At 29.6% G+C, this 27,275-nt stretch overlaps 2 protein-coding genes across 3 annotated transcripts in view; both read right to left on the reverse strand.

Annotated features, from left to right (window-relative positions):
* The window catches only part of LOC143080267 (terminal nucleotidyltransferase 4B-like), a 44,848-nt gene that overhangs the window by 5,892 nt on the left and 11,681 nt on the right, over window positions 1-27,275 (reverse strand). Inside the window, exons 9-10 of the mRNA XM_076256005.1 lie at window positions 26,581-26,751; window positions 818-938 (exon numbers count right to left, since the gene is read on the reverse strand). Of these exons, the coding sequence (XP_076112120.1) occupies window positions 818-938; window positions 26,581-26,751 (292 nt within the window). The remainder of the gene's footprint in view (window positions 1-817; window positions 939-26,580; window positions 26,752-27,275) is intronic.
* Window positions 1,291-21,640, reverse strand: LOC143080268 (uncharacterized). Of its 2 annotated transcripts, XM_076256006.1 has the most exons (11): window positions 21,297-21,637; window positions 9,564-10,048; window positions 9,012-9,161; window positions 8,437-8,525; window positions 7,944-8,004; window positions 7,175-7,222; window positions 6,645-6,736; window positions 4,706-4,751; window positions 3,686-3,777; window positions 3,313-3,355; window positions 1,291-2,810 (listed from the first exon to the last, which is right to left on the reverse strand). In XM_076256006.1, the coding sequence occupies exons 1-11, from the start codon at window positions 21,347-21,349 to the stop codon at window positions 2,494-2,496; spliced, it is 1,476 nt and encodes a 491-aa protein (XP_076112121.1). In that variant the 5' UTR covers window positions 21,350-21,637; the 3' UTR covers window positions 1,291-2,493. The 2 variants fall into 2 exon arrangements, with proteins under 2 accessions (XP_076112121.1, XP_076112123.1); XM_076256008.1 differs by lacking the exons at window positions 3,313-3,355; window positions 3,686-3,777 and having other exon boundaries at window positions 21,297-21,640.

Consider the following 27,275-nt stretch of genomic DNA (forward strand, 5'->3'; position numbering starts at 1 on the left):
CTTGAATTGCTCTTTAAGGATGTTTGCTTGTCATGTTTTTGGAATTGTCAGATTTTTGGAATCCTCTGGTTTTATCTACTTGAATGCCTTAAAAAAAATTGCCCATTGACCCCCATTTTTCTTTTTATAAATCTTTTACATTTATAATTATAAGCCATCTGTAAAAGTCTCATATTTATTTTTAATGGTTTTTTGAGAACTTAAACTTGTCAATGATAAACATGATAAAGCTATGAAAAGTCAAGAGAGAAAATTTTCCCACCAAAAAATTAATGGCTTATATCTTAAAAACAAGCACATTGACCTATATTTTTTATTTGCTCTTTTGGTTACTTTCTTAATCACTAATCAATATTTAAAAGTGTCATGGAAAGCTTGTTATTTTTAAACTGAGTGGGCAACTTCCTTAAGTCTATGGTTTTATCATTTTGACACTTGCCAAAAAGCCAGATTTCATTTCTTGTTGCCTACTTGTTTTTGTATTATTTATTTGGAGCTGGTTTCAAATATTTGTTTTTTTTCTACTTACAAATGACAATATAGCATCATCATGATCATACAGTGCCTATAAAGAATTGTGACTTGATACTAGCCTGATGCTTATCTAGATGCAGGTCTGCTTCTGCAGATTTAAATTGTTTCTTTTCTGTCATTACTTTTTTTCTTCTTCTTAAGTTATTTCTAACAGAAATGACAATATATATATGGAACAATTTTTTTAAAAGTGAAGCTAATTATCATTTCAAAATCTGATTCCTGACCATGCTTACTATTTTAATTTTTTTTAACAATGATTTCAAAGACTGAAATTACTTACAGAATCACTAGTCAAACTAGAAGTTGAACAATTTGATGCTGAACTTGATGAGGACTTATAGATAGAACATGTAGAACTTGAATCTGATTTGTCATCTCTTCCAACTTCATCGGGACTCGCCCTGAAATCAAATATTACAAATTTAGCATGTTTATAACACTGTTTCAAACCTTTCTCCAATTTGATAAAAAAAAAAAAAAAAAATGTGAAGCAGTATCATAAAGAACTTTGAAAAGGATTATGTTTGAAATGAACAATGACTAGATAGTAAAACTTAAATATTTTACTTTTCATGAAATACATAGTGTGTATACATAATACAGTCCAGGCAATTACTGAAAACTGTAATATTACATTAAAATGTAATATTACACAAATCTGTAATATTACACAAATCTGTAATATAACATTTATTTTAAGGAAGTAGGGGTTATCTCCCATTAGTTGGTACAAATAAATTTTTCATTACAGAAAAACAAATTTGTTTCTAGGTTTGTTTGTTTTTGTTTCTCCATATAGTGTAGTATATATATATTTTAACAGTAAAACAGCAACAACAAATATATCAAAATTATCAAATTGAATTTATTATGTTCATTTTTACTCAACATTGAAAGCTAACAAATGATAGATATGGTTTAATCTTCACCTTGTGTAGGAATTAAAAGTTAAAACAATTATTCTACTTGCATATCTCCTAATGTACATTTTAAATTTATATAATAGTTGTCTATTGAAAAAAATGAACTGGAATCTCATTACGGTAGTGCTGTTAGTTTGATCTAAAGGACCAATACTGTAATAGATTAAAGCTATTACTAAGATAATAAAAATGTTGCTTATTGTAAAATTCCATTTTCATTCCAATACAAGTTTTAAGGTTGGTCATTTATTTGTTCAATGTACAAGTGTTGTATACAAAATTAAACCCTATGACTCTTGAACCCTCAGAGAATAAGAATAAGAATTTTTATAAGTTTTAAAATCCAAACAATATAGGATTGTTTCTAAATAAAAAAACCAAAAACAAAACATATAAATAACAAAATGATAGATGGAAAACAATACAATAATGTAGCACTGAAAATAATAGAGATTTTACAACATACCTCCTCTATAAAATTATCATTTTAAATATCTTGAAATATTACATTATAATGTTAGTCACCAATCGCACACAGTTTACAATTATTACATTATACATTTCACTTATGCTGTTAACGATATATTTAATTAATAAATATATTACATTCTTCACAAGAAGACTAGGTCTAATAAGTTCTGTACATGTTATGAAAAAATGAAATTCATCTTCCACCTCTTTATGGCATTATACATCCTATTTTATAAGGCTGTTATGTTGTTGACTATGGCAAATATTGGCAAAATTGATAATTTATACAAAGGAAAATATGGAAAAGATTACATGTGTTTTTATTTTTGATTTAATTTGATATAATGAATAGCAAAAAGCTTTGATTGAATTTTAGGTGTTTTAGGTGAGGAAGTTAGCCAAATATTTTGTCTCCTTGGATAATTCTTTGAATCTAGCAAAAACACCCTGTTTAAATACTTTAACAAATATTTTTTATTCTCTTTGATATATAAAGGACAATTCACTTTGAAATGATCTTTAAATTGAATTTGATGCATGTTATAAACAGTAACAACATAGTCTATTGATAATCAATTTCAACAATTTGTAGTTCTGATTGACTTTTGTATAAATTATCAATTTTGCCAATATTGGACACTGTCCATAAACGACCATTTGCCAAGATATTAACATTGACTCTGCAGAGCATTGCATTTATATGTGCTAATGCAGAGTCTTCTTTGCCGGGCCATTTAAAATTTTCACCACTAGGGTGCATATATTTGATGGATGCCCAGTCCTTGTTGTCTCCTTGGATGGCAGTCACCACTCCGGGATACCATCGATCCTCAAATGCAACTGCATAATATGAGTTTATCTCCCATGTTTTTTCTGTATCTGAAAGAATAAATTTATAACAAGTTCATATATATTTCATCTTTATTCATTTTCAATTTAATTTCTTTTAGTTTATATAATGATTGAGCATTTATATCAATATAAGCATTAATCAATCATAAGCATCTTAAAGCAGATAAAATATAATAAGGAAGACGTTTTAGTGGGTTTTAAAAACCACATTTATAAATGTATCATCAATCTTATTATCTTTTTATTTTAGCAAGTGGTGTTCACCAGCTGTTGATGCTAATTAACTCATTATATTGACATATGCATCTAACAAAACAAAATTGTAAACAGGAAATAAGGTTAGGAATTTCCAAAATGTCAGCATTTTTTTTAGGGAATGGCAATTTATCTTTTACCAGTTTAATAAAAAAAAATGAATTTATTATTTAAAGAAATTTTTTTTAAGAAATTAGATTTAACTGTTTAGTCTTAATGGTCAATCAAATGACATATTTTGATAGTTATTCATTAAATACACATGTGTGCTTACCTTTTTCTGCAGTTACATCGTGATCTGATTGGGAATTTGAATCCTACAAAGAATAAATAAATTAAATTATTTGATTTTGATCGGAAGGAGAAATAACATATAAATGCTAGAACACTTATGATATGCAAACTATTTTATTTTGATATATACAAAATATAAGAATAGGGAATAGGTATTTTATAAACAAAATTAAGGCCCCGGGATGGCATATGGACATACAAACATTATGACTTCATTTATATAAACTGGTTAACAATAATGTAAACACACTTTACATGTAGAGTTTACCTTATGAAAAGTCTACATTTGGAAATATGTAAGCTACTGTTCTCTGTGTTCTCTGTTAATGATTAAGTTCATATAAAATACTTACATTTTGGAAGTCTTGTGATGCATCCTGGTCTATATGGTCATGGGAAAGAGTTCTTTGATCTTTTTTTTTAGTATTTCTTCGTTTCTTTTTTGCTATTAAAAATGAAGTAAAGTACATTTTTAATTTCTTAAGACGTTACATTTTGCAGCTAAATTGCTTCAGTATCTGTTGATTTCATACAGGTCCAGTGATATTGTTGGCTTTTTTCAAAACTACCTCTACCCTTTTTTATTGGGAAAATATGCGTCATTTTCATCAAATTGGGAAAATTAAAATCAACCATGAACTTGACTGAAACTTCAATTTACAGAGCCATTGTCAAGAGTCAAACCCTGCTTTAAAATAAGACTTCATTTTGTCAGTGATGATACATAAATAGACCCTAAAATCTGAAAATATAGTCATTTTAGCCATGAAAAATGTTCAAATGAGTGTTTTTCAGTTTGTATTCATGCACAATTTCTACTGAGACAGCACTGTTTGGGAAAAAAATTGTCTTTTTGGGAATAATTTTAAGCCATTTTTTTTTCAAATTGGGATTCTTCTCCAGAGGAAAAAGCCTTTATTCTCCACTAATTTAAGGCAAACAATATCACTGAGGTCTATCAAATATAACTCAATATTTTTTTATATTTTTTCTTGTCATTTGGCATGTTTCAGTGCACAACAGTATTTTCACTGAACTATTCACTATTGGTTGATGCTATTAATCTCATTATTTTGACATTTCAACTTATTAAAACGCCAGAAAATGTAAGCCAGAAATAAGATTACAATTCTGGGAAGGAATTTTTAATGTGTCAGCAACTTTTGAGAGAGAATAATCATCTGTAACATTATCAGTTTTATCTGAAGTGTCATACGATTGATTGGGTATATATAAAGTACATACAAGCCCAATGGTCTTTATCATTTGTTGACTGAAGACTATATTATTTGGAGGGTAAAAAATATAAAACTGATTGAATTATTAATTCTAAATCATCAGCTGATTGACATACTGGTTATTTATTTGCTTACCTTCCTCTGCAGTCACATCTTCATTTATTTGGTTTCTTGTGTTATCCTACAAAGAATTAGTAAATTGAACCAAAATATTTAGCTATTAAATTAATTACCTTATATATATTTATATTCTATCACTGCATTGATTGCGATAGGATATTTATCCACTCTCCACAGTGATATTTATTTATACAATTGGTGCGGAAAGGGATAAATTACTAAGAACTAGAGAAACTTTTTTTTTCGCCGGAATGTATTCAAATTATAAAAAGATAAAAAGAATTTTATTAATCAAATCAGTTTGCTGGTGACAATTGACTGCCACATTCTACTTTATTTAAGCCTTATATTTATTTTGATAAGTTGGTCACTGATGAGTCATGTACAGACAAAAGCGCATTTGGCTAGAAAATTTTTTTATAAGCCTAAGTTTTTACCTGAAGGGTATACTTTTACATTTCACTCTAAGACATAAGCCAGATTTACTAATATATTTCTACAAATTTATCTCAGCATGTTATCAGTAATCTGTTATAGATAAATTATGTGGTCACACTTTCTTTACAGTTCCATTATTATAACCAGATGTTGACTTAATAAACCACTAAATTTTCAGTTGTTTTTATCATAAAACTTTTTGTAATTCAATTTGTACAAACACAGAGAAAGTATGTCATTTTATAAGTACAGTAAGATGGTGCAGCTTTTGGTGTCATTTCAAGATCCCTTGTCAAAATGAATTGTATCAAAAGATCAATTTGATTACCAAATATATTTTTTTTAATTACACCTCCAAATGACAATCCCTATTTTTTTCTCTGAAACATTACAATGTGTCAATCGTTAATCCGTGTCCTTTTCTTTTCACCCTGTACAATATTACTTGACAATATCATAATTATGTCATTCTCTTTTGAAAAGTGTGTAATATTTGCTACTGTGCAAAAAAAATCATTTAATAAAAACTTAATTCCTTTGCAGTATTGACATTAACAAAAAATTTAATATAATTATTAATAGATTGTTTTTTTTTCATATTAACTTCTGATATCCAACTTTCACATTAAATTAATATTGATCCTATATCAATACTTGCTAGAAATCATTTGTATATAGAGAATAATACATGGCAAAATCCGTATCATATGTCGTATCATCCCGAGACATCAATATCAGCCCAAGGGCCTTTAGGCCCGAGGGATGATATTGGTCGAGGGTGATACGGCATGTGATACGGATTTTGACATGTATTATACACTTTATCATATATTTCAACAGAAGAGTATTTATATTATATGAACTGTTTTCTGATCCATAGCACTGGGTTACCTTCAGTTCTACTTTTGTCTTGTTTCAAAGGCCTTAATTTGTGTGTTTTGTATTTTTCATAGTTGCATTTAGTGTGCCAAAAAATATGAAAACTTGACGTTCGTGACGTCACATACAATATGAAAACTCGACGTTCGTGACGTCACATACCAAACAATGACGTCATTCAAAAAACTGACTTTATGTATAAAAAAAAAAAAAAAAAAAAAAAAAAGTAGGGGTGTGATAAAGGGTAGGGGTGTGATAAAGGGTATGCGATAAAGGGTGCGCATCAAAGTTGCGCGATATGGATTAAACAGCAGGCTATTTATCACATATGCAAAACTTCTTTATTTACTACTAAACATATGATAAATATTAATAACTGTATTATAAAATAAAGGCTGAAAATAATATTTATTAAGTAAAATGATATGCATGTGACTAGATGTTCAGAAATTAAGATAAACAAACCAAGCAGGATACATGGTCTGGGGTAATTGGCATTGACATGATGTCTGATAAGACCACAGCTACAAAGTAGCTGTACATTTGGGCTTATGTCTTAAAGTGATATGGAAATAGACAATAAAATGCACACTACTGTTAGAACTTTGATGATCATTAAGTTCATATAAATACTTACACTATTGATGTCTTCTGTTGCAATATGGTCAATTGGGACAATTGAAGGAGCTTCTTGGTCTTTATTTTTAGAATTTCTTCGCTTCTTTTTTTCTATTAAAGATAATAGCAAAGCATATTTGTAATTTCTAAAGAAGATACATTTTCAGCCATATTACTTTTATTTCTGTTTTTTTTAATATACTGCTTAGCCGAGCCCAGCTGAATACAAATGCAAAGGTTTAACTCTGAACAGGAATAGCAAAAATGGACACATTATATTCAAGCTTTATACAGGTCTGAATTTGACTAGTAAATAAACATTTGACACATCATAGTTTTTTTATACAGAATTTTTGTCAAGAAATATTTATAAAAGTAAACCATTATAGGTCTATGTACGGCCTTCAACAGGGAACCTTGGCTCACATCGAACAACAAGCTGTAAAATGCTTATTTTACCCAAATGGGGCATACATAATTCAACATAATAATTTTACAATACATTATAAAAAAAAGAAAAAAAAGAACAAAAGTATTCCAGTATAGTACCTGGGGCCTTAATGATAGGCATTCCTTGATCTTCTCTTTCTGTATCACCTATGAAGAGAAACTATAAATTAATCGGGCTATTTAATTGTCATTAAATTTCTTGTTTTAACAGAAGATAGAAAAAGGGGAATGTATCTTTCTTTAAATATATATAGGTCTATGTTTTGTTTTCTCTTATTTTCAGCAAATAATCCATCTTCAAAACATACATTTCCTGGGGGGTCCACTTACTACATATGTATTGAGAGGTAGGGATGAGACACCCATTTTATATGAAAGAAGCGGGAAATAAGTATTATAGATATATCAAAAGGTCAGGGTTTTCAGTTTCATGATTATATTAAATGCAAGTGAAAACCTAACCTTATCATGAGTGTCTAAAATAAGATAGATGCCAGGATGTAGTTAAAACCACAGTTATAAAAATTTATCAGATAATTGTCAAATCAATTTATCTTTCTAGTAATCTTCACATATGGTATTTTCACTACATGCACTAAGCTATGGTATACACTGAGGTCTATTCTTTTGATTAAATATAAGTTGTTGAATATGATAGATAATATAAGATTTTTGTCTAAAATTTGCTTTGATGAATGAATCAATTTATATTAAATATTTCATAAACAAATTATGAAACGAATAAGATATTATTTCCCACAAAAACAATTCTGTGTTAAAACTATTATGAAAAGTGCAATGAAATGGATTTAAACTGTTTTGTTTTTAAAACCAATCAAAGTGGTATTCATTTTTTGAAGGAACTTACTTAAATGCATCTGTTCTTCTTCCTCCTTCTCGTTATCCACAGATATATTTTGTGTTTCAACCTGCAGAAACAGATGTTTTAGTAAGACATATTTGATAGAATCACTTTGAAAAGTTAAACTTTACTGTTTTGAACATTCATATACGTTTGTTAGAAATAACTTTTAACAGATAATGTGTAAGATCTAGCAATATTCAGAATAAACATTTTTAACCAAGAAAGTGTTTAAGATGCAAAAAACTGACACATAAGCAGAAAATACCTTAAAATGCAATTCTTGCTTTTAAAAAATCAGGCTTTATTATAGAAGTAAAAGTATGGCCAGAAATACATTTGATTTTTGCCATGACCTTTAAGAATTTTCACTATTTTAATCTTTCTAAAATAATCGGCTTTATAATTTACTCAAATTTTCATAGAATTCTATAACAGGTCCAAAACACCACACCTTGCAAAGAAAAGAAAAGTAATAACAATAAAAACTCTTCATTACCTCTGCAATATATATGTCATGATAATCTTCATCATTTTTGTTGAAATTTTCATTTGAATGATTATCATTTTGTTCCAAAGAATCTGTTTCTGAAAAAAAATAAGAAAAAAGTAGTGTCATATTTGAACAAAAATTTGATTGTGATCTTTACCATTTGAAACAGCATAGGTTTCTGACAACAAACGAATGTGTTCAAAGAACTAACAAAATGTGATATTGAACTTTTTACCTTAGTGGTCTATTATTCAAAATCGAAATAGATTCGCGATCTCCAAGTTACCAAGAGTTTATTTTTTGATGAAATCAAACAAAGTTTTATTTTTGACTTTTTGGACAAACTTGAACATGGGACCCAAAAACTAAAATATGAATATATAGTATAAATTTCTTCAATTTTTAAAACTCCCAGAATTTAACTTTTGATAAAGTCAAACATTTTTTTTAATGTAAGACCCAGTAGACATCAATGTGAAACAACTCGTAAAAATGGACGAAAAAATCCAAATGCACAGTTTAAGAATCAGTATATGAAATAATATAAAGTTTCCATTTAATCAATCCAATAAGATTCTTACCATCAATTAGCTTTCTTTTAGTCCTTTGGCCCCTTTCATCTTTTGAAGAGCTGGCCTTTTTAGTCTTTGTCTTTGACCTCTTTGGCTTCCGTTGGTCCACATTGTCTACCTTCTTGTTACTAGATTGTTGTGATTTCGTGCTTGGTGAATCTAAATGGTATAAATCTTAACTTTTAGCATAAAAGACTTGCATTTGCTTGTAAAATTTATTATGTTTTCAGATTAAATCAGGTTAAATTTATATTAATATTGATTTCACAGGAAACCTCATATTTAACAATATGAATTTTCGACATTAGTACGCAATCCCTTGAAAGTTAAAAGTTCAAACACTGACGAAAATAGATAAAATTTGCACAAAAATATTTACTATGAAAACAGTATAAAAATATTCTTGTATCATGAACCATACAATTTAGGGGAATTTTTTATTGGATATTTAGCAGTATGAAAAGAACTTATTTTGATTATTGAAAAACTTAGGTTTTTTTTTCTTTTTTTGCAGTGGAAAAATAGAGAAAAAAAAAACTAGGGTTTAATTCAAACACAAACCTATAGAAAAGGAATTATCCTGGTCTTCAGTTACAATACTTGTTGCCTCCAACATCTCTTTTTGTCTACTTGCAATTTGTTTTGACACGCCTGGTCCACATGACAACTTTGAGGGTGTCAACATTGGAAGGGGCACAGTATGTTCTATCCTTGGCAAATACCCTTCTTGTGTCTTTGATAAACGCTTAATTTCTTCCACGCCTAAAATAGGTTTGCCTTCTTTTAAATTCTGTAAAAACTCCCCAGACCCACAAAACTTTATGAGTTGTCTCTCTTGAACGTTGTCTCTAACACAAAATACCACAGACAATTCTATAGTTTGAAGGTCAGCAAGTCTTTTAATCTGCTTAGAAATTTGTTTTAAGGCATTTGATTTCATCCTCCTTTCATTGCTCCTTAGCGCGTTAAACAATTCCTCATCCGAACAATGTTGCTTATTTTTTCCAGGCTTTAGTTTATTTGTTTTTTCAATTATATCTTCAGATCTGTATAAAGAAGCAAACCATCAATATATAGAATACATTTAACTAGAAATATTTTATTTCAATAATTTGAAATAGGAATGGAAATTTGAAAAATAGCTGTCAATATTCATTTTGAGATCAAAAACTGATTGAATTTGATACTCAAATACCTTTGCTAAAACATCCAATTGACTTATCAATTTTTTTTAGACATCAATAGTTTTACTAAAATTTTACATTTACATAATATGCATATTTTAAAATTACATATAATAATGACTAGTTTCAGACAATTGAAAAACATTTTACATCTGGCTTACAATGCTTGGTATAAAGATATTGTCAAATATAATGCCTTCCCATGTTAACATGAGCCAGAAAGAATTTTTAAAAAAAATATAACATGCTGTATAAATATATAAACTAATTTAAACGTTAATGTATTTCTTATACAATTATGACAGACGGAATTAGAAGAAAGAAATTAAAAGAAAAGGAAAATTTCAATGTACATTTTAATTTGACCACTTGTTTCGTTATATTAAAATTTAGATTCTCAGATGATAAGTTGAATATTCATTAATTCATGAATACAAAAGGACTGAATTACTTCTGCATTTACATGGTTTAGGATGTGTGAAAATGAAGGAGTTTAAATAATGTATAAGTAATAGACAGAGGTAACACTTATTGTTTTTCTTTAAAAGTTGCAAATATTCAAATGAATTTCGAACATTTATAGTTAATAAAGAAAGGAGAAAATAAAAGCTTTTTTAAAAGTTGATCTTGAATCAAAATGATGTTAGGGTAAATAATGATTTTCACAAATATTACAGTAAAATGTAGTATTATAGCTTAATGTAATATTATAGTAAAAAGTAATATTACAGTATTTTGTAATATTACAGTATTTTGTAATATAGTAAAATGTAATATTACAGTAAAATGTAATATAATAGAAGTTAAGTGTAATTCTAATACAAATGAGTTTACATTAGCTTACAACAGTCAGTAATGTTTCATTCAGAAATGTAGAAATATATAACAGGGTATTATTTCAAAATTTCCTAATTTCTTGTGCTTTAATCTGTATTATAAAGTTTTCAGCCTCGAATAACACTTTCTATACAATATATTTTGTATAGATAGTTGCCGGAAAGTAAACATCAGTATGTTGATGGTTTTCTGAAACTAAAGAAGAAGTGTTGTGCACCACTCAGTACATTCTTTTAAAAATGTTCTATCTCATTTGCAATAGAAAGTGTTGTGCGCCACACAGAACATTGAAATACAGAATTAACATTAAGAATCTCAAGCACAAGAAATAATCCAAACATGCAATTCCATAATTAAAAATAATTCCAACTTTAAATATTAGCCTGTTATATATAAATATGTATACAGTTGTTGACTTTACAGTAACATCCTTTAGTTAATAAAAAATAACAAAGCAATATTTCTATGATGACGTAAATTCTGTTCAAATAATTTTGAGCAGTGAACTCCAAAAATAACTATACATTTTTTTGTGTACTTGCTTTCAGCCTTTTAATATTTGCTAAATAAGACTCACTTAAATAAGTTTCATTAATTATATGATATATTAAAAAAAAACTTTAAACAATGATTTATGCATGTGAATGATATGTACATGTATTTACACTGCATTATAAGATCATAATACAATTCTACATAACAAATCTTAATGTATATGAATGCAAAAATTTATAAAAATAAATAAAGAATGAAGCTAAGATCTTATTTCAGCACAAATAATGATTAATGTACAAAATTCTGCAAACATAGAAATATATATTTATATATAAATAGGTATACTGAGAGAAAATCATACTTTCTAATTTCTTATCTTATTTCTTTTTAGGAATCAGATGTTGAATTTGCAGTAACATCCTTTAGTTCAAAGTATAGAGTTAGATATGTGTCTTTATTTGTGTTTGTGTCATTTAAACTTTCTAATATTGCCACATAATGGGTTTGGAGTTCAACATTTTCAGAAAGTTTTTCAATCAGTTTTGTTATATTATTTTTCAGCTCTGCTTTAGTCATCTTTTTCTGGTGTAGTTCTTCTTCGTCATCAGTAATAAAAACAGGTCCACTTGATTTTTCAATATTTATTCCCAGAATGCTAGAGTCAATTTTATCCTGTCTTTTTTGTGTGGATGTTTCTAGAAAATTTACAAGATTGGGATGAAGTTTTCTCCCACTTACAGACTGGTGGTCATCAACCATAGCAGCAAGATGTTTTCTTAGCACTGGCCGAAAACTAGTTATGGCATTTGAAATATCAATTAATTTAGTTCCATAATCAGTTTGTTGTCCTAATCCAAGTATTTCTGCTAATTTTTCTTGAATGGTTTCAAAAAATTTAAGATTGCAGCAAATATTTCTCCAGGTTTCATCAGATGGCACACTTCCACTTGGTAAATACTGTTTAATTGCCTTGTTTTTTTCTTCTAAGATAAAATCAAGATCTTGTCCTTTTGACTTGTTTCCACTTACAGAAAATGAAGTATTGTTATCCCAGGAGGCTTTTACTTCTTCTGGCATAAATTTATACTGAATTGAATCAAATAATTCAATGTTTTGGTAATGTGGATGACAGCGGCCATAAAAAAGTTCTTTCAGATGAAATTTTGCACTATGTACTAATTGGGAATTATTTCGTCGAATTCCCATGCGAAAGTTGATAATAGCCTGGGAATATCTGCATACTTGGAGATGGAGATATGCATGGTTTGGATTTTGTGCTTGAAATTGCTTATAAAATTTGAAATAATTTTCAACTGTTGGTTCATCATTGGTATTCATCAGACTTCTTACAAATGGTATGACCATTTCATTTAAAGCAGCAGTATGAAAAGTGAGCAATAGTTGCCAGGCTAGATGGTGGTCTTTACATGTTTTTGCAAAGTGTTTAGCATTTTCTGAGTTAAATCCCATGAGCTCACACATTTTTTCTAGATAAGGTATCCAGTTTAACTCAAAAAATGCTTTTAAAACATTCATTTCATAATGCCCTCCTCCTATGCGCATGTATACCCAATCGAATTCCCTTGAACAGGATGATGTTAAGTTTTGATGGCAAGATTTATGATGGTCCTTGTAAACCTTTCGAGATTGAAATGGCTTCTGGCAGTAGTTACATAGAATGGATTCCTCTAAAATTTTGTGGTATAAACTGTGAGGTCTTCCATCACAGCAAACAAAAGCCCAACTTCGTTCACTTCCTCCATATCTTTTGATGCCACAATTTATACCAATATGTCTCATTACAAGAGAGACGGATTCATTGCTGTTAGGGTTGACAAATGCAGGCATCCCAACTGTTACAGATGTCGGGTTTTGATGATTGGATGGAATATGCTGGTATCTTGAATATTCATCTTGGTTTGAATTGTCAGTAAGTAGAATTTCTTGTGTTTTTGAAGCTGTTTTGATATTTGTGGATGACACAGTGCTACAAGAACCATTTGACTTTTTTGTTCTTGCCTCTTTGATTCCTTCTCTATTCTTGCATCCTTCACAGACCAGTTTACGTCTCGCATTTTCTGTCCCACATAATGTGCAGATCAGAATGTCTTTCATTCTTTCTTCATTGTGTGTATTTTTGTCTATATTATCCATAAATGCATTTTCAGACCCTTCCATTGTATGTTCTTCAACAACAGTTTCAATTGCATGTTTTATGAAATGATATAGTTGTTCATAATGCAATTTTTCAAGTTCTTCATATTCATTGTTGACTTGATCCCTTATTTCCTTTATTCCCCTTAAAAAATAGTTTTTCTCCTTTAAAATTTTTTCAGCTTGTATATTCCTTTCTGTTTGGTCTTTTGTTTCAGCAAATTTTAGTTTTTCATCAAAATGAGACAATTTGAACCAGTTTTTTGGCTTGAATTCATCCTGTGTTTGAATGAAGGTCTGCATGTTGGCATCTGAATTTATAGCAGCATATATTAATGATGTAATAACAGAAGATCTTGACTTTTGGTTTGGGGATATTCCTCTCTTATATGCTACAACTTGTTCATTGTCAAAGGCAGCCATGATAACTCCAGGTGGACAGGGAGGAGCAGTTGTTCCTGATTTAGAAATCCATTTTTGCAATGTAGTGTAAGTACCACATGGACTAGACTTGCTCAAAAAGTCAACAACTAATCTACTACTTGTTTTTGAATACACATAAAGAGAAAGTAGGAATGAAATAGGAGAAACAAGCTTCTGGTATCTTAATGCATAAATTTGTTCAATTATCCTACAGAGAGATAATTTCAGATTTTCATTTGAAACAGCTACTGAAAAGTTTGTAAATCCTTCAATAAACCGTGTCAATGGCATATTACGTTTTGACAACCAATTGTCTGCATTAAATTCTTTTAAAAATGTGTGATCTTTATACTGCTGTGAAATATCTTCAATATCATTTTTTAAACTTTCCTCTTGATCTTTTCCTACTGTAAACATGAGCTCTGACAATTCTTCACTAGACAAATGCTTGACAAGTTTAGTAAGGAAGTCTTTCCTTGCATTAATATCGAAGGTTTCAAAATCAGAAATCAAAGTTTCTGGTAAGCACTGCCTTATTTCTGAATCGTGTTGTTCTAGAATTGTCTTTGATACGACAGTTTGGTTTTCATCATCAATTGATTCATTCAGATCTTCTGTTTTCTTACATTTTAATGGTATAATATCTATTTTTTTCACACCTTGCCTTTTTCTTTTTCTCCCACGGCATTTATTAATAAAGCATATGTTACATTCATCTGTATGAGGATAAAAATTCACCGTCTTGATGCTTGTTTTGAAGGCTTGCTCCTGATTGGTAGCTTTTAGATTCCTATACTTCAATAAGAGGAGTTCGTGAGATCTGCAAATAGCAATCGGGTGAATTGCAGGTTGGTCCAAATTGACATCAACTTCAAAAATTTCAAATAGCTCCACAGAAAATTCATACTTAAGGTGAGATGACTTGTGCAAATCTAAACTTCCACATATCCTGCAAGTCTTTTCTAGTGCCTTTTGATGTTTTGTTTGTTGGGTTTCACTGGAACAAGAAATATTTTGGTGACATATTGGTAGCAGTTAAATCTGATCGCGAGCTAAGGGAATACCACTTGAAATAGTGTACAGGAATAAAAGTCCTTCGTTTTAATGAACATGCAAAATCATGCTTCAAAAGTGCCCAAATAGATAAATAAATAAATAATCTGTCCTACTAGTCCACAAAAATAAATAGCCAATCTAAAGAATGTTAAATGATGACCAATTCCCCACATCTTATTATTTTTGATTACCTATTACATGTGAAAGAACATGTTTATTATATTCTTAACATTTGTATACTTCTAATTTGTTTTATGTTTTATATTTTATGTGTGTATATATTACCATTTAAAAAAAAAATTATAGTCTCTCATAACTCTTTTTAGAGTGGCTCTTTTTTATATTGGAAATTGTAATATTATGTAAATGTTTTATAAGAGGTGAAACTCAAATAAAATAGTGTCTTGTGAAGAAAATTGTTTATTAACATAATTAATTAAATAATTATCAATCATACAAAATTTAAGTTACTTCAAGCTCTGAAAGAAATTAAAAAAAATAATTTAAAACAAGGCAATGAAAAGCTCGATCTTTAAAAAAAAAAGCACAATTTCATCTAATTTATATTTACAAGTTTTGTTAAACAAGAATGTGTCCAAAAAATGGGAAGAGGCTTTAATAATAATTTAACATAAGTTCTACAAAATATTGTGATCAAATTAATGTAATCTGTCACTTCATAATGGTTGCACCACTGGAGGTTACATTCCTTAAGTTCTAATTGTTTGTGTAAATATTGTCTATGACATGTGGGAAAGTCCAAGTATTAACACATGTACAGACACCTGGTTTTTGTATTATAGTAAGAAATTATACTTCCATGGTATTTTAACATCAGAAGATCTAGAGAATCTTTAACATTAGAACAGAAATATTCAGTCCTAAGAAAACTTTTTCTTTCAGTGTAAAAGATCAATTAAATAGCAACCCTAGCTTATATATTAAATCAATTCAAAAATAAAAACCTCTTTCTCAATGCTTTATAATACTTTATTTAACTGACATTTGTTTCAGCTAGGTGGGGGCACTAACTATCAAATGTAAATGAGTGGTAAGGATGAACCCTGGAATAGGTCACTATTTCATGCTCTATAATATTAGAAAAGGGTGAGAAATTCATCTATAATTAATCTATATCAATAGGTTGATATTATCACTTGCTTGATTACATCATAAGTATCTGATACTAATCAGATGGCAGTATTTATGTTTGATGTGGTTATACTGAAGTCCTGTAAATGCATCAGCTATTTATCAAACCAATTTATTTCTATTTATTTTAATGTGGTTTTTCCACTGATGCTAGTTATAGATGCTATAAATCTGACCATTTTGACATTTGTACCTAGTTAACATTAAGTTGTAGACATGAAACATGATAACAATTATTAAAAGAAATTCCATGTCAGCTTCTTTTAGAGGGAACAGCTATGTAACTTTTTATCAGTTTTTCATTAAAACCTAAAACTTAGTGAAAGTGTCACTTTTAGGTTGAATATACTGCATTTATCTGATGAAACATATTTTATTGTCTATTGAAATAGAAATAGAAATTTCTTCATCCTAAAAAATAAATAAGGGGAAAATAGAAGAAAATAATTTTAAAAGATGTGATGAATTTAATTTACAAGTTAAGTGTGATTGTTACGATTGCGTTTCTTTTTAACATAAACATGATGAGGTTCAGGACCCCAAATAAATCTGTACACTAATGAACTTACAAGATGAAAAATATATCTATACTTCTGTTTTTTGTTAATTAATATATGACAAGGTATATATTTTTGATAAACACAATATATGAAAAGGGTAGGGTACTTTATGTCTCAGCTGTTCACCCCTTCCTAAAAATTCTCAGTTTTTGAGGTTGTGTCTTGTTTTGTAGATCTTACTTTACATTAATATTGTTGTTTCCAGTTATATAAAAAAGAAGATGTGGTATGATTGCCAATGAGACAACTATCCACAAAAGACCAAAATGACACAAACATTAACAATTATAGGTCACCGTACGGCCTTCAACAATGAGCAAAGCCCATACCGCATATAGTCAACTATAAAATGCCCCGATAAGACAATGTAAAACAATTCAAGCGAGAAAACTAACGGCCTCATTGATGTAAAAAAAGGAACGAAAAACAAATATGTAACACATAAACAAACGACAACCACTGAATTACAGGCTCCTGACTAGGGACAGGCACATACATAAATAATGTGGCTGGGTTAAACATGTTAGCGGGATCCCAACCCTCCCCCTAACCTGGGACAGTGGTATAACAGTACAACATAAGAACGAACTATAAAAATCAGTTGAAAAAGGCTTAACTCATCAGATAGACAAAAAATAATAGTGGACATCCGTTTCTTAGAGATAATGAAATTTGCCAGGTCATCAGATACATATTTTTAAACTCAATACCCTAAAGATGACTTAATTAGGACTAGTAATTTCAGAGGAGATTTTGGTATAAGATTACAAAAATTTACAATGAATTTAAAAATTGACTTTAAAGGGCAGTAACTCCTTATGGGGTCATGCTCACTTATTTGTAGATCTTACTTGGCTGAAAATTTTTGCTGTTTACAGTTTCTCTCTATATATTATAATATTCAAGATAATGACCAAAAACTGCAAAAAGTCCTTGAAATTATCAATTCAGAGTAACAAACCTAATAATGAGTTGTATTATGCGTCTGGAAATTTCATGCAGGCAAATATAGTTTCAAAGATATAAGCCAAAAAACTGCATTTTACCCCCATGTTCTGATTGAAGCTATGGTGGCCATCTTGGTTGAAGGGAGGGGTCATAGAATACACGTTTTAAACAAGATACCCTAAAGATAAATCAGGACAAGTTTGGTTTAACTTGACCCAGTAGTTTTAGAGGAGAGGATTTTTGTTAATGGATCAGGACAAAGGACACCAAATTATGAGACAAACTCACTTGACCCTGTGGGCCAGGTGAGGAAAAAATGTAGGTTGCCTTATAAGATATTACTTGTCATTAAGTCATTTAGCACTAATGCCTAATTTCTTGTCCAGGACTGCAAGTTCAAAAATATGGAGTCTTATTTCTTACAGCAGGAATTTTAACATGTTTTTACGACGTAGTCGGTACAGTTTCGGTTTGTGCCCTTTGAACTTAAGGACTCTTAACTATGGCAACAGAATACGCATGCTCGAAAATCCCTTCTGTGATTGGACAAAATGCTGTCATGGTGGGTGATTTGGTTGTGTTTGAAAAAACGTCTCGTTAATTATATCGTGATGGAAAGCAAGTGAAAAACTATAAATATTTGAACTAGATCTTACAAAGATTTATATTTTTATTAAAATAATTGTTTCTCCAATAGCTCTTTGCATCCATGACAATTATATAATTTTTAATGTAAACTTTGTTGTACGAACGTACATGACTTTTAGAATGCACCTACGCATGTGAAATTTCTGCAGGGTTTTGGTGAATGTGAATAGAAAGATACGAGGACCTTAAGTCATTGTGCTTCTGAAGGTTATGGAAATGAGTTTTAAACAGATACTCAAATTGAAATACGTCGGATATCTTTTTTAAAGAAAGTTCTTGTTATTAATAAGTCATATGTGTATAGTTAATTATTTTTATTTTGATTGATAAAATTAATCAAAAGTTTCAATGTTTTTTTGTTTCAATAAGTAAACTGAAACATTATGAAGCTGGAAGAACAGAAAAATAGTTTTTATGTGTAAAAATTTTCTGATTAAGTCTATTCTAGTTAAAGTCAACATGTGGTTATAATATCAATTGAGAAAGTGTGACCACAAATTTATATCTAACAAATTACTGATGATAACATGAGATGAGATTGTGGAAATATATTTGTGAAGCTGGTATGGTATTTAAAGTGTTTTTGAGTTATAAGTGGTTTAAGAAATTTCTCTATCATCTGGCTTAGTTTGTACCACCTACCACATTCCCATTACTTTTAAAAATGCTAGCTGCATTTACAGACTGTTTCACAAACTTTCTGTGATAATTTGAGATTTAAATATAAAAAAATAGTTTAAATTATGCAATAGAAATTCAATATCTTGACGGCAAAATCTCAGTAGTCTTTACTTCATAATTCATTTACATGTATTGTTAATTTATTTAATTTCAACAGTAATGATTATCTTTTAGTTTATGAGATACATGTATCAGTACTTCCTCCCAGTTGCATGTATTACTGATTCAAATTGGTCACATTTTTTGTTTTTAATTAATATGCCAAATAGACATTATGCTACAATTGTCAATGTGGCAGTTCTCATTCTGGTGATCATATATATTCATTCTTCTGTTAAATTTATTGCTCCTTTAATTGTATTTAATCTTATAAGCTTACATCTCTTTACAGTTAAAATTTCTAAAGACTCTTTTTATAATTTCCTTTCTGATATTTTTTTATGTAGTAAACTATCCCAGGCTACTGACAATGTAAATGCAAAATTAACAGTGGCGGATCCAGGTATTTTCATAAGTGGGGGCCCACTGACTGACCTAAGAGGGGGCCCGCTCCAGTCACACTTCAGTGATTCCCTATATAAGCAATCACATTTTTTCAAAAAAAGGGGTGCCCGGGCCCCCTGGGCCCCCCTTAATCCGTCTCTGATTAATATATTGGAACATTCATTATCTATCACACAGTTTCCTTGTGTAAACATATTAAGTAGTATAGTGGACGTTAAGCAAGCATCAATCAATAAATAAAGTAGTATGAATAAAAAATACAAAAAGGGAATTGTAGCAAGTCTATCCCTCCTTTGTCCGAGTTAACATAAAAAAATCAGATTAAATCAAATCTGTATTGCAAAATTACACTCATACCGGTCAAGCAATATGAACAAACAACCGAAGGTGTTTAAATACTAACACAGGTTGCTGAATGAATGGCTCTTAGATATCCAAAAGCAAGTTAAATGCATATTCAGGATTACAACATTTTAATGTTTAACAAAATTCATGTTCTGAACTCAAAATTAGATTGGCTGGAAGTAAATATCTAGCTCATAAGTAAAAGTAGACAGGTCACTCAACATCAGCACATTTCTGCCTTTACTTTAACTATTTTAAAAAATTGAAGTATTATCTTTTAAACTCAGGTGACCAGATGAGAATTTGATCATGTGTAAACACCTATGTTTTCCAATAACTTATTGATTTTTTTTAATAATTATTTTTCTATGATTTTTTTACAAATATTTTTTATTCGGATTTTTTTTGTATGGTTTAAAATAGTGCAAAATACAATGTGAGGAAATGCTGAATACATATTTGACATCACATTTCAGAATACAAGTAACCCTACCATTTACAATTTTTGCAATAATAAATAAATGAAAAACAGTTCAAAAACATTTCTGAATTAAAACTAAAAAGTGAAATAAAATCTTCAACAGAAAATATATAATAGTCTAAAAATAGAATTGAATCAATCTAGGCACCCTGAAAAAATTCAAGCTCCAAAACCAGCTATCCCTGCATTCATCATTGTATACTATTAAGACATTAAAAAAATTGTTTTGACTGGCAATAAGAAAACTTTTGGAACACTTATATAACACAATAAACCATGAAATGTTACTCAGTATAGCATGTATTGATTATATACTTAGCTATAAAGTACATACTATAGCAATGTATTTACAAATATAAATCATATTGTTTGTTTGTCATAATTTACACATTTTAAGTTTTTCTAATATACATACATACTATCAATTAAAACATTCAAATGAAACAAAGAAATATATTGTATAACTTATACTTAATATTTAATAAACTTATAATAATACTGCTCTCAATTCAAATAATTAACCATAACATCAATAATTCTCCTCAATATATTGAAGAAGTATTTCTACCTGTTCTAATTATTATTATAATGTAAATTTCTCATTTTTCACAAAAATTCTAGTATAACCACAGTTATCTCCCATTATTTTCACTTGTTAATTTGTAGGGTGCATCACTTGAACAGCGTTTCACTCTTTTAATAGACATTTCACCAGAATAAAAATCATTAGAATGAAGAGTTTACATATTATTTAATTTGAAAAAATTACTGAGATACTTTGAAAAATTTTCTAAATTGGAGAAAGAAAAGAAAACTTTTTACTTACCCTTCACTTTCACAGATTTCCACATCATTTTCTATCCTCTCTGGTACCTCCATTGTCTCAAATGTAAATGATGAACTGAATCCTGCAGCACTATTTATAGGCTATGTAATTTGATACTCAAATGCTCTCAGGAAGTTATATTTCATGAGATAAAGGGGAATTAGTACTATATTACATTTTTTGATAAGATAGCAAGTTTCAGTAATATTACAGTTTTTAGTAATATTGTCGTTATATTACAGTTTTCAGTAATACTATTATATTACAACTTTCAGTAATATAAACCCTATATTACAGTTTTTTGTAACATTACAGATTTGTGTAATATTACATTTTAATGTAATATTACAGTTTTCAGTAATTGCCTGGACTGTAATATACAAAGATGAGTTTTTAATATTATGTTTATTATAACAAATGAGCAATCTCACTTCAATGTTTAGTTTTTAGAAGCATCTTCCCTCGGCCTAATTGTTGTTAAAATCCAAATAATTTTCTCAACTTCGAAAAAAAAATTGAATTTTCAACCTAAATGAGGTGTATTCAGTAAATCTTTAAAAGAAATCTATCCTGGTTCACTTTTCACACATATTATTACGACATATTTGCAATAAGATTATTTTGCTTAAAATAAATAATAAAATTTAAGCTTTTTTTTTTAGTATTGAAATGAAATATATCTTAAAGGGAAATTCCGCGATTTTTTACTTATCATCTAATTTTGTTCATCTTAACATAAAAAACACATTTGCAAAGTTTTAAATTTATATTCCTTCTAATAACGGAGAAAATCAAGTATTTGTAACTTTTTTGGTTGAATTCTCGAGTGGGTCGTGACGTTTTAGCCCGATTTGTTGAATTCTGGGAAAAAATAAAATCTGTTTAACTCTTAGAGCTTATCGACAATATACGCAATTAAAAGCGCACAGCTGACGAATGGTCGTAGTTATTAACCACAATATAAGAATGAACGAAAATGAATATGCATATACCGTTTTGTATTGATTGAATTAAACTCCTATAAAATTATCTCTAGTAAATGTTTTCGAATAAATTTCATTAATTATTGTTGAGATTTTTTTCATAAGGCCTAAAAAAAAAAGATATGTGTTTCCGGTAACATCATTTTGAAAAATAGGGTCGGCAGGTCGGAATTCTTTTTTTTTTTTTTTTTTTTTTTTTTTTGACATCGTAAATGAAATCCGGAAAATTATCATGGTTTTTCCAAGTCCGGATCCGTAATTAGTTTCAAAAACCGGAAGTGTGCCATTTGCAATGTTTTTGAAGCACCTGCTGTGCAAATTTCTTGGATTTTAACCTATTTGGAATACCTTTTGACATTAATAAAATGTTTTACTGGCTTTCTATGCAAGTAGAAGCAAGAGAGAAAAAATATTATGTCATCTATCAGAAGCCTGTGTCAAAAACGGGGTCGGTTGATACAATTTTTTTTTTTTTTTTTTGAAGATCCAATAAAAAAGTTAGGGTCGGGGGCTAAAAAACAGGGTCGGTCGGGTTACCGGAAACATCGATCTTTTTTTTCTCGGCCTAAAATATTTATTGAACATTTTTAATGATATTGAACGGAAAATATTTCAGTTCTATTTACCGTTATTGTTTTGATAATCATTTCAATGCAACTAATGTGTGAGCAGAGTGTGTATATTATTTTGTAAAGGTCACTGTATATTTCTCGGCTTGAGGTCAATTCGTTTACCTTGTAGCTATTTAGCCGCAGGTGTGAGTTCAAGCGTACACAGGTATGAATGTTGTTATTTGGAAAGGATAAACAGAAAGGATTAGAAAGAGAATACACTAAGATTTAATACACGATGAGAATAAAGATACAATAATTAAATTGTGTAAATTAATTGAAAATAAAATTCAGATTCATAATTCCGAAAGTGTATAAAAATAAAAGGAAACAATTTTGAATTACTTTCTTAGCGGCAATTGGCGTAAAGATTCAAATATGAAGTAATAAATAGTAGTTTTAATCTTTAATAAAAACTAAATGCAATATTTCCCAATTTGATATACCATTGCACATCTGTTTGATATCATTGACTTTACCGGAATTTCTTAACTTGTATTCAAATCTGGCTGTGTTTATGCTCATAAAACTATCGCAATTTTAAAGTTTTTAATTGAAAAAAAATACAACATACAACATGCATGATTTTTTATTAGTTTCTTTTTAACATTTCATTCTTACATAATTAAATTCATTTGACAATCATTTACACAAACTTTTTGTGAAAAGAATACCAATGATCTAAGCTAAGGCATTATTTTTTTTGAGGATTTTTGAGGATTTTTTTTTTTAAATTCTATGATAATATTTGTGCAATGTTGAACATGATAGCCGTCATTAATGCAAATAAGTAATACAGTAGTTGTAATAAAACTTATATTTTAGTCATGCATAACTGATACTGACGAATTTAGAATAGTTCGTCCATACATCGTTGTTCTTGAAACAATCATTATTAGTATACATGTAAGTTTCCTGACGTATAAGCGGAAATACAACCACTTGTACAGATAAACGACAGAATTACCATACAAGAATTTATAGTCAACACAACCAGAAAGAGTTCCCATCGTTGGACGGGGAATATGAAGGCTTCCAAGAATGAACAAGTGACATGTCTAACTCTGAACAGTTAGAAAACTGACTATCGACATCGACCGCTTGTTCTTGATATTTGAAACTGCATGCATATATACGTATACGTTAATGATAGTGATGAGTTCTTGCGTCTGACAAAAACTAAATTCCTTCATGGTTATATCTTGCCATACGTTTATACTGGTTTGTAAGGTGATTACTCAAAATCGTTATTTGAAGATGTAGATTCATTTTCAATACAGAAATTTCGTCTATTATATTAATTTTCACAAGTGTATACCACGGAGAAGCTCTGAAGGTACATTACTCCCATTTTGTTTGGGTGTGAACCATCGATGTAAGATGATGATGGTATAAAGAACTATGGGCGTCATGTGGCAAATATTACATGCATATCGGACCATGAGTTGTCAATCTGTATGAAAAGATTTCCAATACAACCATATTATTGAGAAGGAATGTTTACATGCTATACTCTCGTACTAGTATTACAGGGTTATTGTGGCGTCCACCTTAGACACACATCTGTTTAACGATGTTTAAAAAAAAAGACAGAACCAATTTAATGTCATATTTCCCTGGAATACCAAGAAAGAAAAATAAATCCCGAAATTAATTTGAAACTTTGATACTCAATAGTTTCCCAGCAAAATATTCACATTCCTTGGGGATAATTAGTGTTCGTCCAGTGGCATATATAACAATTGTGATGACGAATTCCTTCCTTTGTTCGAGAACAATCTTATTGAAATATAAATCTGTGATTTTACTATGCCCACAACTTCGATGAACCAAAGCAAATTATACATCGACCTGTATTTAAATCAAATTGGTTCTCTTCTTCTTCTGGTATACAATAGTCTATCGACATTCGATGATTACATACTGTTGGCATACGTGGACTAGTCTAATCACATAACTTTTACCCCAATTTATTCAAAATATATGTTTTTTTCTTAATATGTTCAATGTATACATGTATATATTTTAAATTGCGCTATAGTTCCGTAACTTTCTACCCAGTCGTATAAACGAATCGTCGACAAGTGCGTACATTTTTTTAAATCAATATTTCTGGTATGTTCCAATCTGTCCTTCACTATTGGCAATGAGTATATATTACATTTTCCCAAATTCACCCTTGGAAAAAATATTTAAATAGATTTTAATTTCATCAAATCTTATTTTTTGGGTATTATTTATATTTTTATGAATAATATTCTTTACACCAGAAATGTTATTTATAAACAAGCGTATGAGTTTAGTAATGACAAGTAAGACAGAGATGTATATTATACATCTGATAGTTCAAAATGGAAAGTTATAAGTTATCCGCCGTGTACACTGATCAATACCTGCAGAGGTGAAACGATGCATGAACTTGCAAGCCCGACAGGAAATCGCTTGAATACCTGGACGTGTCACCTCACACCCCTAACAATACCTTTGGAAGTAATACCTTTAGCCATGCTGGTGATCAGATGAGGGAAGATCAGAATTTATTTGAAACAAGAATGTGTCCTCAGTACACGAATGCCCCACTCGCACTATCATTTTCTATGTTCAGTGGACCGTGAAATTGGGGTAAAATCTCTAATTTGGCATTAAAATTAGAAAGATCATATCATAGGGAACATGTGTACCAAGTTTGAAGTCGATTGGACTTCAACTTCATCAAAAACTACCGCGACCAAAAACTTTAACCTGAAGCGGGACAGACGGACGAACGAACGAACGAACGAACGGACGCACAGACCAGAAAACATAATGCCCCTCTACTGGGGCATAAAAAGTTTATTACTTTAAAGAATTATGAACAAATTAGATTTTCGAAAACATTTTTCACGGAACACTTATTTATGATTTCAGCTTTGACTTTTAACCTAATTCCAATATCAACAGTTTAAAAACAACAGACCATGGTAATTTAAAAAAATAAGAATATTTTTCGTATCAAGTTAGTCGGATAAAACAACCGTACGATTGACAAGATATCGACACGCAATTACGACTACATCGGTTACTGTAGTTTTGTTCCTTTGTGGTTTATAGACATATCGTTGTTATAAATCGGGAAAGACGACAAAATGGCTGAACGCAGAGAATTGATACTCTAAATTTAAAATCGATGGTGATCGCTTATCTAGCGGAATTAAACTTTAACAACTATGAATTTGAGCATTTTTATACTGAATGAACATAATATCAATTTTTGATTTTTTTGCGAAGTTTCCCTTTAATCTAGAATTCAATAGGTGTCATCAACTCACAAAACTTACTTGGTTATCCTTAAGGCAAATAAAAACTCATAAATACCAACAATTGTGGTTTAAATACTGACGATTTGCATGGCTGGTTGGCGCAAATATCATCAAAATTATCTTCCTTTTTTGGGGCAAATCAATGTGAAGATTTTTATAGCTGAATGACCAATGAGTTGTTTTATTTAATACTACTGCAAATTCAGAATTTGTTGCAATTTTGTCATTTAAGACAAAAAAAAAAATATTGTGATCCTGTTTACTTCATATAAAAAAATAAAAAAATGACAGTTACAATTATTGCGATTATAACCCTGTCGCATTTACCCCCAATAATAAAGACATAGCAATAATTTCTGAATTTACAGTATTAAAAAGATAATATCTATACCTATTGCTATCCTGGTCTTTATCTGCTGTTTTAACATTTGCCACACTAGCATAACTTCTACTTGTGGACAAAGGAATAGTATTTCTAGGTATGACTTTTTGAAAGTTCTCTTTGACCCACTTTCTATAATCTACTACTTCATCTGTCACCCGAACTATTCTTCCCAATATGCTGAAATTATTGATAAAAGAGCAATTTAGTAAAGTCACACAAACTATAATTCCCAAAATACCAACAAATTACCATAAATTACTTAAAACCTTTACTAATTTTTTCCATAGATATATAAAGATTTGGTTTTAAAGATTGGTTGTACCTGTAGAAAGCTTATTTCAAACAGGATAGCACATCCACATTTTTACAGAAATGTTGTTAACCGTGCCCGGAAATTTAGAAATGATCCATGTAAACTTGTCGCTCCTTTAAATAAACTTATTCTAAAAGGCTACCTATTCAACACTGTAATAAGATCATTGAATATTGTTTTTATTGGTATAAATATTGATTTTGTTATCAGTAAATTAAAAGCTAACTAAATATTACTAGTATGTTATATAGATATACATATTCATGGACCTACAATCTGTCGATACCTGTAACTTGGCATTGCACAAGGTCATGTTATTCTCTGGCTGTTTATGAAGTCTTTACACTAAATCCATTGGATGTTGGATGTTGGATGTGTACCGATTGAT

This window comes from Mytilus galloprovincialis, chromosome 6 (assembly GCF_965363235.1).
Source record: "Mytilus galloprovincialis chromosome 6, xbMytGall1.hap1.1, whole genome shotgun sequence".
NCBI classification, from domain to species: domain Eukaryota; kingdom Metazoa; phylum Mollusca; class Bivalvia; order Mytilida; family Mytilidae; genus Mytilus; species Mytilus galloprovincialis.